This window comes from Notamacropus eugenii, chromosome 5 (assembly GCF_028372415.1).
Source record: "Notamacropus eugenii isolate mMacEug1 chromosome 5, mMacEug1.pri_v2, whole genome shotgun sequence".
In the NCBI taxonomy this organism is placed as follows: Eukaryota; Metazoa; Chordata; class Mammalia; order Diprotodontia; family Macropodidae; genus Notamacropus; species Notamacropus eugenii.
This window is the reverse complement of record NC_092876.1, coordinates 39,437,357-39,451,300: the sequence shown is the minus strand read 5'-3', so window position 1 is coordinate 39,451,300 and position 13,944 is coordinate 39,437,357. Positions and strand designations below refer to the sequence as shown.

The following is a 13,944-nucleotide window of genomic DNA, read 5'->3' as shown; positions in this document are numbered from 1 at the left end:
AGTCCAGGAGGGCTGACCATTTCTGTGAGAGGTCCCCAGGACTGTTATCTGGAGGACACACACTGCCTCTAGACATGGCCTGTAAGGGCTTGGGAACTCTCTGTTCGGCACAGACGTGCCCTCCCTGGCGGGTAGGCAGATACCACCGATGCCCAGGCAGGGGACAGAGCTCATTACACCCTGCTCTCCAGCCCACCCGGCTTTGGAGAATAATTGGTGCTTGTGTGTCCACAAAGGGGCAATGAGATACAACCTCCCACTGGCTGCCCAGCCAGCTGCAGCCCTCACCCCCCCGCCATGGGTCCTGCTGACCCAGGGCAGGAGAGTCATAAATAGATTGTAAGCAGGAGCCCTGGCATTGCTCCCTGAGTCCTTCCAACAAATCCCATCCCCAACCTGCCCTCTAAGAGGGCCTCTTCCCCAGATCTAGAAAGAGACCTAAAATAAATAACAAATGATAAGTAGCTAGGAATTACATAGCGCTTTAAAGTTTACAAGTCATTATCTCCACTGATCCTCATGACCACCCTGGGAAGTAGATTCTATTATTATCTCTATTTTACGGTTGAGGAAACTGAGGCAGACAGAAGTGAAGTAATTTGTCCAAAGTCACACAGCTTCTAAGCATCTGAGGCAGGATTCAAATTCAAATAAAAAAAAAATCTCATCTTATATACACTTAAGATTTTAGGGGCTTAGAGTGTAGACCTTCCAGAATGATATAAGTAGATAGGACCATGGACTGGAGTCAGGAAGACCTGAGTTCAAATTCTAGTCAAGACATACCAGTTGTATAACCCTGGGCAAGTCACTTAACTGCTACCTGCTTCCGTTTCCCCATTTGTAAAATTAGAGGGTTAGCTCTAATGACTTCTTAGGTCTTAGGTCCAACTCTAGGTCCATGACATGAGATTGACAGCTTAAAAGAGAAAGCTAACACTAGGCACAGGGGAAGAATGAACAGAGTATAGGAATCTAGAGTCAGAGGACCTGAGTTCAAATCTCACTTCTTGAGTCTATTACTTTTATGACATTGTAGTAGTCACTTGATATCCCCAGGTCTTAGACTCCTCACCTAGATGCTCTTTAAGGTTCCTTCCAGCTCTGGACTCATAATTCTAACTATAATGACTCTTCTTTTAAAAAATTTTATTTCATTAAATATTTCCCAATTACATTAAAAAAATTAATTCTTTAAAAAATATTTGAGTTCTAAATTCTTTCCCTCCCTCTTGCTCCTCCTCCAACTCTTGAGAAAATAAAGATTATCCATGCATATATATCATTACTGTTCTTATTGGCCTCTCACTCACATCCATCAGAAGAGGGAGCCGGGTCACTCTCTGCATGGGGAGGATGAGGAAGGAGATCATGGGTAGGCCCCCGCAGGCTGGTTTCCTTTCAATCTCCTTCAGGACATCTCGGAAGGCTGAGCTGGAGTTCCTGGAAATTTAAGACAAAAACCCTTCTCAAGAACACATTCATTTGTGGTGCTACAGACATTAGGCAGGCCTATGGCATTTGGAATAAATATATCACCGACAGAAGAAAAGACATCAGGCATGGGCAGAAAAATATGAACTGGCTGCCTTGTGAGGGGATCTAAGTCACTAAGGACCCTGGTCCTTATATTTCTGCCAGAACTGAGAACTCTTATCACAGGGTCAAGACTGAGGGGCAGATGGAAGGTAGCAAAGAAATAGAAACAGCAACAGATGTGGAGAAATTGACTCTAAACCTTGTAGAGGTCGGAATCTTATCCTTTCCCTGGTTCACAGTTTGACTCATTTAAGAGAATCTAACAGAGGGTGACTGAATTCTAATTTCTTAGAGAAACTGGTAGAACAAGGATAAATTTCCTCCACTGTTTCTTCCTTTTGTTTTTATTGCCACATGTAAGGCTTGCTGCTAAAGGCTTCTTTGGTATTAAAAAATTGTGCTTACTGCCTATGTACATTTTTAGCCATGATATTTGCTAGATAAATATAATTTTTAAAACTATATCCCAAGTACGTGTTTTTGCTACAGTGGGTTAGAGAGAATTTGGAACTCAAAATTTAAAAAAAAGAATTTTTAAAATAATTAAGTTTGGGGGGAAAATGTGTGAGAAGAGGAAGGGAAACCCGTGGATTGCAGAGTTAAATTCACACTCTCTGCTTATCAATCAATAGATTACCTGGAGGCTTGGAGCTTTTCATGAATGAGTATTTTTACCTTTTTCAGCTTCGAAGAAAAAGGAAGCCCTGCGCACCTGGGGTCTTCCCACCAGACCAAAACCCTGGTGAGATAATCACATTATTTCCCAGCAGGCAGGTCTTCTTTACAGGGGCCTTTGGGGTTTTCTCCACCCACTGAAGACAGAGAGGTAGAGGCAAAGGACAGACTTCAGGAGAAACTCACACTCTAAGCCAGCCACAGGGACTTCTCTTGGGCAACAGCTTTGGAATTCATTAAGGGAGTATGGCACAGTGGCCAGAAAGACTGGGGTTTAATTCAGGTCCTGTTTCTGAAACACACTGGCTGTATGACCCTGGGAAAGCCACTGAACTCGCTTCTCAGTTCTCTCCAGACTATATATTGTTGAGAAGGTGCCAACCTGGGAGATGATGTTTCCTGACCTGGGAATACCCTAATCGATTGCAATCTCGGACCCAGGTCTTTATCCTTATAGATCATTAGTACACATACTCAGGATCCAAACCATCAGCATTTCTCATCACTGGATTTCCACCCACATTCTTCCTTTATAGATCACCATGCCAAAAAGAAAGTGCATACCAGGAATGTGGGTATCTCTACATGTTTTTAGATCAGGGACCTGGGATTTCCTCCATGTGGGAACTCCCTCCACCAACTCAGATCATAATCCAGCTATAATTTCTGTTGTGATTTCTCTTCCTCTCCTTTTAATTTAATATAAAGATCAAACAAACAACCTAAGAGGTCATTAAAAACAAGGTAGCAGAAGCAGGGCCAAGTTTCTCCAATGTGTGGTTTTCAAACCTAAAAACTGGATAAGAATAAGGACAAGATTGTTTCACGTCATCCATCTATAAAGAGAGCTGTTTGCAGCCAAGCTAGACTGGCACCTGGGCAAAGAAGCAGGATTTGAATCCAGGTCTCCTGCTGCCTCATGGTGGCATGGAGGTGGGCCTGGGCTCTCCCATGCCAGGAGAGTACGGACTCTGGCTGACATTCTAATGCAAGCCACACAGAGCCAAGCATGGACTGTCTGCTGGTCAGTCAATGGCCCGCCTGGCTGAATCCTGAGGAGTTCGTCCCCAGGTTGGCTCAAGGGCTATACAATTTCCAGCCACAGCAGTTCAAAGGTCATGTACTAATCTGTAGAGGGTTCAGGATAGGCACTGGTCAAAAGACTGCCCACAAAGACAAAACACGAATCCTTGAAACACCAAAGTGGACATAAATACACAAACTTAGACACACAATGGCATGTTGGGAAGTGTGATGGATTTAGGGCCCAAGGTTTTGAGTCCCAGACTGGCCACTTACTCTCTGACCTTGGGCAAGTCACTGAAAACTCTCTGGGTCTCAACTCCTCATCTGCAAAACAAGGGGGTTAAACCAGAAAACTTTCTGGTCCTAAATTTATCCAAGTTATAGATAGAAATAAATTAAAGCTAAGAATACGTATTCATATGCATACAATGCAATACACATGTACATGTGTGTATATGAACACACATACTTAACATGCCTATGTACACATATTCCTTATATGTAGTTACATCATATACACACAAATCCCTACACACATTCACAAACATATGTGAGTGCCCTTGGGTTCTCCACCGGCATGTTTATGAGCACATGTGTGAAGACATGTGCACCCTGTGCATCTTGGGTAGTCAGGCTAATGAAGACTATGGCCCCCTCCTCAGAATCATGGTTTTAAATGCACAGAATAAAATCTACAGGTTTGCAAAAGAAACTACTGAAGTCAAAATACAATGAAAACCCAAGGTTTAGACCTCAGGTTAAGAACTGCTCATTTATAATACTCAATATTATTATAATAATGTTTATAACATGATATTCAATTAACTCAAAAGGTTGCCAATCTCAAGGATGCTAGCATGAGAAGTCACCCTTAGACATCCACCTGGTTCAGCCATGTAAGAGAGGGGAACGGCCTCCCTACCCCAGGCCAGCTATCCTCACTCCTAGCTCCATGGCCCTGTATGGTGTACCCCTCTGCCTCAGTTTACCAGTACTCCCCCTGGCACAAGCATTCTGGATAAGGGGCGCCTGAGCGTTTCCCTCAGCTCAGACGTCATGAGGGGTTGGCTGTTTGGAGGGTGGACTGAGGAGGTGGGGGAGTGGGGAGGCACTGCTGTATGCTCACATCAGCTTTTGCAGGGTTCTCTGCTGGTAGACCTCATTGGAGCAGTACACCACATAGGGATGGAAGTGCTGTAGGGCATGTTCTTCTAGGATATCACTAATGTCAGTGACGCAAACGTGCTCTTTGTGTCTCTTCTCCAGGTCTTCAAAAAACCTAGGGGATAAGAGAAGTCACAGATGGATGGTCAAGGATTAGCCGAAGTTTAACTTGGGAAGAGAAAACTTGGGGAGTTGTCTTCTAGCCTATGCTAAATGCTTTACAAATGCTGATCCTCACAATGGCCTTGGGGAGAAAGCACTATTACGATCCCCATTTTATAGATGGGGAAACTGAGGCAGAGGTTCAATGACCTGTCCAGAGTCACACAGCTAGTGTTTGAGGCTGGATTTGCACTCAGGTCTTCTGGAGTCTAGTCCCAATGTTCTGAACCACCTAGATGCCTCTTAGAGACACAAGGGGCCAGTTCAACCAACATCTGAAAAAGATGTCACTGAATCCCTTTTACATGGAGGAAACAGAAGCTCAGAGGACAGAAGGAGATAGTCCAGGGTCAGGGAGAGAATTATTTATTCATTAATAATACTGTTTGATTAGTGCTTTCAAGGTTTGCAAAGAGCTTTACACAAACCATATCTCATTGGAGTACAATCCTGAGGGGATAGGTGCTACTATTATCTCCACTTTACAGATGAGGAAACTGAGGCAGACAACAGTGAAGGGACTGCTATGATGGTTCCCCTCACCAGGTGTCAAGTTTAAAATGAGCAGAATGTCCAGGAACCAACTCCTGGCCTCCTCTTCCTCCCTCCGTCTAACTCCCATTTACTCATCATCTTCTCCTATTACAATGAAAATTGCTTCAGGGAAGGACCTGCATATATTCCCAGTGCAAAGGATCTGTCACTTAGTATGTGCTTAATAAAGCTTCCTTCTGTGTACTGTCTTCCCCCAAGAGATTGGAAGGTCCCAGAGGGCAAGGTCTCCCCCTTTTTAAAAAATTTGTATTCCAGCACTTAGCAAGGTACTGGGCACATAGTAGGTGCATAATAAATCTTTATCGAACTGAACTGAATTAAAGGCTCGTTTTCATTCACTCATTCATTCATTCATTCATTCATTCATGTGCTCCTTATGAGGAAGGACTATTGCTTCTGTTTCCTAACTCTAGTGCCCAGCAAAAGCCTCCCTGCACATGCCTAATCAACGACCACTGCAATGAGGATCATTTGCCCAGCTGGTTATGGCCAGAGTGGATTAGGGAGAGGGTCTTTGGCAGATTCAGCTGGAGTCTGCCCCACTGCGTGCCACACCCAAGCACAGCCACAGCCAAGGAAGGTCATGCCTGTGCATCCTTCTTGGCTTTGCCCAAGGTCACACAGTTACCAAGTAGCAAAGATGGGAGTGGAATCCAGGCATCACCCAGACCCCAGATGCTCTTTAAGCCCTAAGAGAGACACAGAACCCAGGAACGCTGAGGTGCCAGGCATGACTAAGGATGGAGGGAGCATGGGTTCGAGTTAAGCATTTCAGAAAGAGGAGCTCTCCCTGCGGGTAGGAACTGACTGAATCCCTAGAACTTAGCACAGTGCCTAGACTAGAATGTAGTAGGTGCTTCAGAAATGTTTGCCAATTGATAAGCTGGAAAATCCAGAGGATGGTGATGGAGTCAAGAAGGATTCATCATACTCAGGTGAAATCAGATTAGCTTAGTGAAGAGGATATTTGAAGGGTTCTGGCCCAGTAGGTAAAGCATGGGGCCTGAAGTCAGAAGAACTGAGCTCAAACGCAGCTGTGTGACCCTGGGCAAGTCACTTCACTCTGTTTGCCTCAGTTTCCTCTTCTGTAAAATGACATTGAGAAGAAAATGGCAAAACACTTCAGGATCTTTGCCAAGGAAACCCCAAATGGGGTCATGAAGAGTTAGATATGATTAAATGGGACAAAATGCATTATTATTATTTTAAGGAAGAATTTTTGTCTTTCCTGGTCTTCTTAGAACCTTGAGTGTGACCCAGGAAAAGTCATTTCCTTTCTGTAATGAAGCAGCGGGACAAGATTATTTCTAGGGCCCTCCCAGCTCTGACATCATATAACTTTATGGTTTTCTATTAAAAGAAAACAAAGATGCTTTCCAGTGTCTCCGGGAACACTTTGGTGCTACAGTAACTGTGAGCCATGGGTGACAGTACTGTCTAGAGGTGGAAGGAAACTTTCGAGGTCATAGAGTCCTGTCCCCTCACTTTAAATTTGGAGAAACTGAGCCCCAGAGTATGAGGATGCAACCCTGTCAGGATTTGAACCCAGGTCCCAGGATGCCAAAGCCAGGGTTCTTCCCGCTGGTGCTCTCTGCCTCCCCTGTCCTTCCTTCATGGCCATCCCAAGTCAGTGAGGGAAAGCCCCTGGTCCACCAAGGCCTCCTCCTCTGGGGAGTGCAGCCACACTCTTTGGTGGGGTGGTCTCAGAGGTACTACCCAGACCAGCCCTTGCCAGACCCTGGAAGCTCAGGGTTTTCTTTTCCCACTCTGTCATTTACAAGGCTAAGGCAAACCCTCTTCTGTCCCCTGTGGGTGTGGCAGGGAAACCAGAGAACTGGAATTTGAAACTCTTCCTGCCCTGGTGTGTCCCGCCCCACCCTGAGCAAACAAGGCTCCAGAACAAATACCAGATTAAGGATGACAAGGCTGGAGGGAGAGAGGGAAAGGCTGCTCTGGGAGTGGGGGGGCGAGGGGAGCAAAGGTCAGCCTTGGCCTGAGGCCTCAGAAAGAGGGTCTGCTTCTCAGTCATCTGAACACTGATACTGAGGGAGGGAGAGGATGAGGGAAGGGAAGGAAGAGGGATGAGGGAGGGAAGGAAGAGGGGATGAGGGAGGGAAGGAAGAGAGGACAAATGAGGGAGGGAAGGGAGGGAAGGAAAGAAGGGGGATGAGGGAGGGAAGGAAGGGGGGATGAGGGAGGGAGAGAGGGAAGAGAAAAGGAAGGAGGGAAAAAGAGAATGAGGAAGGAAGGGAGGGAGGGAAGGAGGGAGGGAGGAAGGAAGGAAGGAAGGAAGGAAGGAAGGAAAGAAGGAAGGAAGGAAGGAAGGGAGGGAGAGAGGGAGAGAGGGAAGGAAGGGCCAGAACAGCTGAACCCTGAAGCTGCCTCTACTGTCCATCAAGTAAAGCTGCAGATCTCAGGCATACAATGGGTCAGTCTGTCTTGGGGAACAGCCCCTGATCCACAAGGCGGGCAATGGTCCTGCTGGCTCCTGGATACAGGATAGATTGCATGGACACCAAGCGTCAGAGCGGCGCCAGCAGAGGAGTGGGTCCAAAGGCCGCACCTGCTGCCAGGGCATGGTGAAAATAATGCTGTATCGAGATTCAGAGGACCTGGGTTTAACCCTGCCTGGGCAATGTGCTGTCTCCTCCTTGGAGGGTTGGTCAGATGGCTGTAGGGATGCTACCAGCTCTGTGATCTCACTATAACCCTAACCCTCACTCCAAAACCATCAGAATTAATCAGTGAGGATTTCCTAAAATATCTACTATGTACCAGGCACCTTTGGGGGTATTAAAACATTTCTATGGGTGCAGTGGATACAGCACCACGTCTAAAGTCAGGAGGACCAGAATTCAAATCTGCCCTCAAACAATTTCTAGCTCTGTGACCCCAGGCAAATCACTTAACCCCTGTTTAACTCAGTCTCCTCATCTGTTAAATGGGATAATAATGTAATATAAAAATGTAAAACAGCTTAGATTTGTCAAGAGGACCAAATGAGATAATTGTAAAGAATTCTGCCACACTTAAAGACTCAATGCTCGAGGTTATTATTGCATATAAACTCTGGGAGGGCAGAAACCGTCTCCATTTCTGCATCCTCAAAACCACGAACAGCACCTTTGCATGGTAGGCAATTAGTAAATGTTAAAATGGACTATTATGTTTATTGATAACAATAAAGTGATTCCTCAGGCTGGCGTGGGGAAGATACGCCTTGGCCCAGGCAGTTTACTCACAGGTGATCCAGAAACAAAACCCTGCTGGGACAAGCCTCTGGAGGGGTTTGCCATTTCCTTCAACAGCTCATTTTACAGATGGGGAAACAGGCCAAAATGGGTGATGTGACTTGTCACTCAATTAGTGCGTGTCTGGGGTTGGATATGAACTCGGGTCTTCCTGACTCCAGGCCCAACACTCTATCCACTGTGCCACCTAGCTTCTCTCCACCCCCCACTTACAGAAGAAACAGGCCCAGAGGCATCCTAGATTTAGAATGGGAAGGGACCTCAGAGAACATTTTACAGAGGAAGAAACTGAGGCCCAGAGAGGTCCAAGGATCACAGAGCCAGATCAGAGCTGGGGACTCAGCCCCAGGCCTTCTGAATCCCAATTCTAGGGATCTTTCCACTTACCCTTATTTTCTCTCTCTGGATCTTAGTTTCCTTAACTGTAAAATGGGTCTAAGAATTCTTATACCTTCTCCCTGAGGGGGCTGTCATGTTTACAAACCTTTAGGCATCATGGAAGGCTGAACCGTTCTTTTAAGATCATCATTATTACTAACGATGCTGCTGTCGCAGTTATTACAATGTCTATCCAAGAATGAAAGGCCTCAGCCAACGATTCAATTCCCATCCTCTCCATCTCCCCAGAGCTCCCTTGGGCACAGAGGACAAGGCCAGAGTGGCGGCAGGCTCCGCTCATTTTTCCACTCTAATGCTTTAGGGGAATTCTGGAGACACTCGGGCTATTTGAGGGATGGGCCAATTTTGGAGGCTGAAGTTTGGAATGGTGACCTTAGCCTCTCCCTGTGTCCTGCCCTCCAGATGTCCCTGCCTGCAGCCCATCCATCCTCCCCGCTGCCGTCAAACAGTATTCCAAAACTTGGTGCTGACTGCGTCACCCCCCTACACAACAATCTCCCAAAGGCTTCTAGGATCAGTTACAAACTCCTCCTCTCTCCTGGGCCTTCCCGCCGGCTCCCTCTATTCTCCATGTTCCTCTCAAAACTGACCAGCTCCTGGCCGCCTGTGGTGGACACCCCATTTCCCACCTCCACATCTTTGCATGCTTCCCTCCAACTACTGGAAACCCTCACTCCTTGAGAGGTCAGCTCAAGGGCTAATGTTCTACAAGAGGCTTTTCCTGTTTCTCCCAGGTGCCAGCCCTTCAGTTCCAATTGGTATTTAGTCTATACCTCTCTCTCTATATTTATATATATTTGTGTGTATGTGTATCTGTATATATGCATCTATATATGTGTGTATGTGTCTATATATGTATCTATATGTATATAACTGTGTATATATGTATCCATATATATGTATATGTAACTGTATATGTGTATCTGAATATAAATGTGTGTATATATGTATATATATCTATATATGTGTGTAACTGTGTACATATGTATCTGCATATATATGTAAGCGTGTATGTATCTGTATATATATGTGTAATGGTGTATATAGGTATCTGTATATATGCCTGTATGTATGTATCTGTATATATGACTGTATATATGTATCTGTATATATGCATATATATCTGTGTATATATATATGCAGTTATACATACACATGTGTAAGTGTGTATGTCTATATGTGTGTGCATTTGTATACATGTATGTGTATGCATATATACACATGCATATATATGCACAAAGGTATGTATATGTACCTGTGTATAATACACATAGATATCTAGATAGACATTTATCTGAGAGGTATTTTAAAATTCCTTCATTTACAAATTTGCTATTTCCTTCTAGGAGAATGTGTGTCTGTGGAGGGCAGGGACTGTTCTGTTTGCCTTTTCATCTCCAGGGCCTGGTGTGGAGCTGGGCACCAGTAGGTGCTTAATAATTGAAACTCGAGCCCCCATCAGATCATAGGACAGAGGCCAGGAAGGGAGCACAGAGAAGGAATCTTAGCCCTTTAGGGTTTTACTGGAGAGGCCAGGGGGAGGGAGGGAAGGAAAGCCCTGAACCTGGGAGTCAAAGGGCCCGAGATCAAAGCCTGGCTCAGATACTCAGAAGCTGTGTAACCAGGTACCAGTTTTTACCCCCAAGTCTCCCCTACCCAAAATGATTTTCCTAAAGTCCAAGTCTGAACATTACCTTCTTCTTATTAAACTCCAATGGCTCCCTATTACCCCATGATTAATCATAAAATCCTGTTTGGCTTTTAAAATCAATCAATAAACATTGATTGAGTGCCTACTCTGTGCCAGGCACTTGGGGATACAAAAGGAGGCAAAAGACGGTCCCTGCCCTCAAGGGGCTTATGATCTAATTGTATTCTGAAAACAAACCAAAACCTCTTATAAAGTGGCTTATTCCTATTCCTGCTATCTTATAACCTCTTAACTCTCTTCCCCACTTTCTACAATCCAGCAATCCTGGCATTCTTGCTGTTCTCCTCACACTACCTCCCATCTCCACACCTTTGCACTGGCTGTTCCCCATGCTTGGTATGCTCTTCCTCCTTGTCTCCCCTATCTGGCTTCCTTCAAGCCTCCTACAGGAGGCCTTCCCTAGTGTCCCTTAATGCTGGCACCTTCCTCTGAGATGACCTCCAATTTACACAGCCTAGATCTTGTCTGTACCTAGTTGTCTGCATGCTTGTCCCATTAGACCATAAAGTCCCTGAGGCTAGGTACTGTGTTTTTGCATTTCTCTGTATCTCAAGGTATTAGTCCAGTACATAGCAGACATTTGTTAAATACTTCCTTGAGGCCTGCCAGCCCCAGCAGGAAGCAGGGAATACTTCTGGACACAGGGAGCATCTCAGTCATCTGGCCTCCTGCAAAGGTTGGCACAGAGGCTAAGAGAGCCCTCCTTCTTAAGGATGCAAACTGAGCCGAGCCTGGGCAGGTCTGGGGGCCACCGGACACCAGGCCTGGGCTAAACCTGACCCCAGGGCTGTAACTTGAAGCTGGCCTGCTTCAAGAGAGCCAACTACTATCTTACCTAGCAGACTGTCCCTGGCAGTGGCTGACCCTCCAGCCCACCCTCCGTGCCTCAGCTTCCCTGCTCTGCACCTCCTTCTTTCCTTCCCTCTCTCTCCAGACTCTGGGAGGACAGAGGAGGAGCAGTCCAGAGAAGGTCTTGAGCTCTTTGGAAAGGTGTGCTAGCATCTTGTTTATTATTAAAAGGAACCGGGAGTACTTTCTAAGGTGGCCAAAGCTCACAAGCCAAGTGACACCTGGCACTGTACAGCCAACAAAGTCAAGCCATTCCAAAGTCACCTGAAGTTGAGTGTTCCCCCCAGGCTGCAAAGAACTGACTGCCCCAAAGGGATGGGCAACATGAAGGTGCTTTCACCCTCCAAACTCTGCCATGCCACATGCCCTGTTCAGGTCTGCCCACCCTCCACAAAGCTCCCCCAGCCCCCGAGCCTTGTTCCCATTGGGTTAGGAGAATGCTGAGGTTCTAAGTGACCATCATCGACAATCCCAGAGGACTGGAGGGAGGGAGTGGTCAATGAGCACTGAGCTGGGGTGTGAGGAGGGGCCTGTACTGACCACTTCACAGGGGTCTGTGAACTTGGATGGGAGAAAGTTACATCTGCTATTCTCACTAACTTCTACCTGAAGTTGAACACTTCCTTCAACTGATTAAAAAAGCATGATTGAGTAGAAGCTAGGTGGTGTAGGGCATAGAGCTCCAGGCCTAGAGTCAGAGGGATCTGAGTTCAAATCTGACCTCAGACACTTACTAGCTGTGTGACCCTGGGCAACTCACTTCACCCTGACAGCATCCAAAAAAACCCAAAACAAAACGAAAACCTGATTGGGAGGAGGGATCCCCAGGATGCACCATCTGCCAAAGGGGTCCATGACCCAGAAAAGGTTAAGGATCCCTGGTCTAGTCCAATCTCCTCTTTTAACAGATGAACAAACAGGTCCCGAGGATGGAGGGGGTGGCAAAGTGGGGGCGCCTAAGACTGGCCCCAGATCTCTGAGTAACCTGGAAGAGGTTTCAGAACTCATTTAGTCCACCCCTTTATTTTACAGCTAAGGAAATTGAGGCCCAGGAGGGGATGTAGTTTGTTCAAAGTCACCCAGGAGTTCAAGAGCACCCCAAGCCTGTGACTCCAGAGTTCTGAATTCTTCCCCCAGGCCAAGCTGTTTCCCACCAGGATCTCTTAGGATATAGGACTTTAGATATGCTGGTTACTGGTTCCCTGTCAGAGGGAGCTGAGGTGTTTCAGAGGGTCTGGGTTTGAATTTTACACCAGTTAGTACTCGTAGGACCCTGGACAAGTCACTTAACCTTTGTGGGTCATGGCTTCCTCCTTTGTAAAATGCAGGCATTGGACCAGATTGGGGGGGGTGAGTCTTAATCTTTTTTTTTGAGTCCTTATTTACTCTGGTGAAGTGAATAATGTTTTAAAATAATTGAAAGAAATTTTAAAATAGATTTCCCAGCCCCCCAAGAATCTGTCCTAGTCCACTCTTGGGGGTCCATGGACTCCAGGCTAAGACCTGATGAATTCTGGAGTTCCTTCCAATTCTCCATCTCTACTGAGAAGGAGAAGGGTCCTAGGACTTTCTTAGACTCTCCTCTGACCTGATCCTTTCTCAGGAGGTCACTGGTCAGCACCGACCCCAAGAAGGCATTCCAAGCCTTGCAGCTTAGGTCACCCTAACCTCTCTAGAACCCCCCAAAGGGCACCATGGCCCTGCTGGGCAGTCTGCAGGCATTCTGAGGGCAGGAGGACAGGAACTCACTTCTGGCTGGCCCCCTGGACATCCACGATGTTAGAGAAGAGATGGTGATGCTCCATCTGGGTCATGGTCTCCCTCAGCTCCTTGGACCTCAGGAACTCGGACACAAGGATCTTCAGGCTGTGCAGGTAGGAGAACTCTGAAGTGATGATCTCAAAAATTGCCTGTGCTCATGGGGGTGGGGGGAGAGGGAGAAAGAGAGATGAGGGAAGGGGGAAGGATGGGGGGGGGAGATAAGGAATGAGAGAGGGAGAGACAAGATGGTGGAGAAAGGGATGAGATGAGGAGTGAGAGAAAGAGAAGATGGGGAAGGAGAGAGAGAATGGAGGGAGAGAGAGATGGGAGGGAAAGACAGATGGGAAGATATGGGAAAGAGAGATGGAGTGGGAGACAGTCAAGAGGAAGGGGGAAGAGACAAGGATGGAGAGTCAAGGTAAGAAGTAGAGAGAGATGCCACATACAGACACAGAGAGACACAGAGAAAGCCCATCAGTCAGTTGGTCAAATATCATGGGGACAGGACCAGGAACATTAGGCAGGGCCTGGAAAAGGTCCCTCCTCGCCACACTCAGCACAAGACAGGACACTGAGTCCACTGTGGGTCACTGTCCATGGTGGAAGGGAAGTGGGGAGAGCTCCTCTGGGAGGGATAAAAATGCTGAGGAAGGGAATCCCCATTCTCAAAGGAAAGGTAAAGGCAACTCATGATGAGGAGAGAAAGCCAAGGGAAGCTTTCATCCAGGAAAGCCCAAGTGTGGAGAAAAGTGGAGGCAGGTACAAATCCATTTTCAGACATTTGCTACCACGGCTAGCAATCCTTCAACTGTCTTCTGCCTCAATTTCCTCATCTGTAAAGCAATAGTAATA

General features: G+C 46.5%; 1 protein-coding gene across 1 annotated transcript in view; it reads right to left on the bottom strand.

Moving 5' to 3' along the window:
* The window catches only part of ARHGEF16 (Rho guanine nucleotide exchange factor 16), a 72,225-nt gene that overhangs the window by 17,673 nt on the left and 40,608 nt on the right, over positions 1-13,944 (bottom strand). The window contains exons 6-8 of the mRNA XM_072608638.1: positions 13,081-13,241; positions 4,367-4,519; positions 1,314-1,443 (exon numbers count right to left, since the gene is read on the bottom strand). Coding sequence (XP_072464739.1) covers positions 1,314-1,443; positions 4,367-4,519; positions 13,081-13,241 — 444 coding nt within the window. The remainder of the gene's footprint in view (positions 1-1,313; positions 1,444-4,366; positions 4,520-13,080; positions 13,242-13,944) is intronic.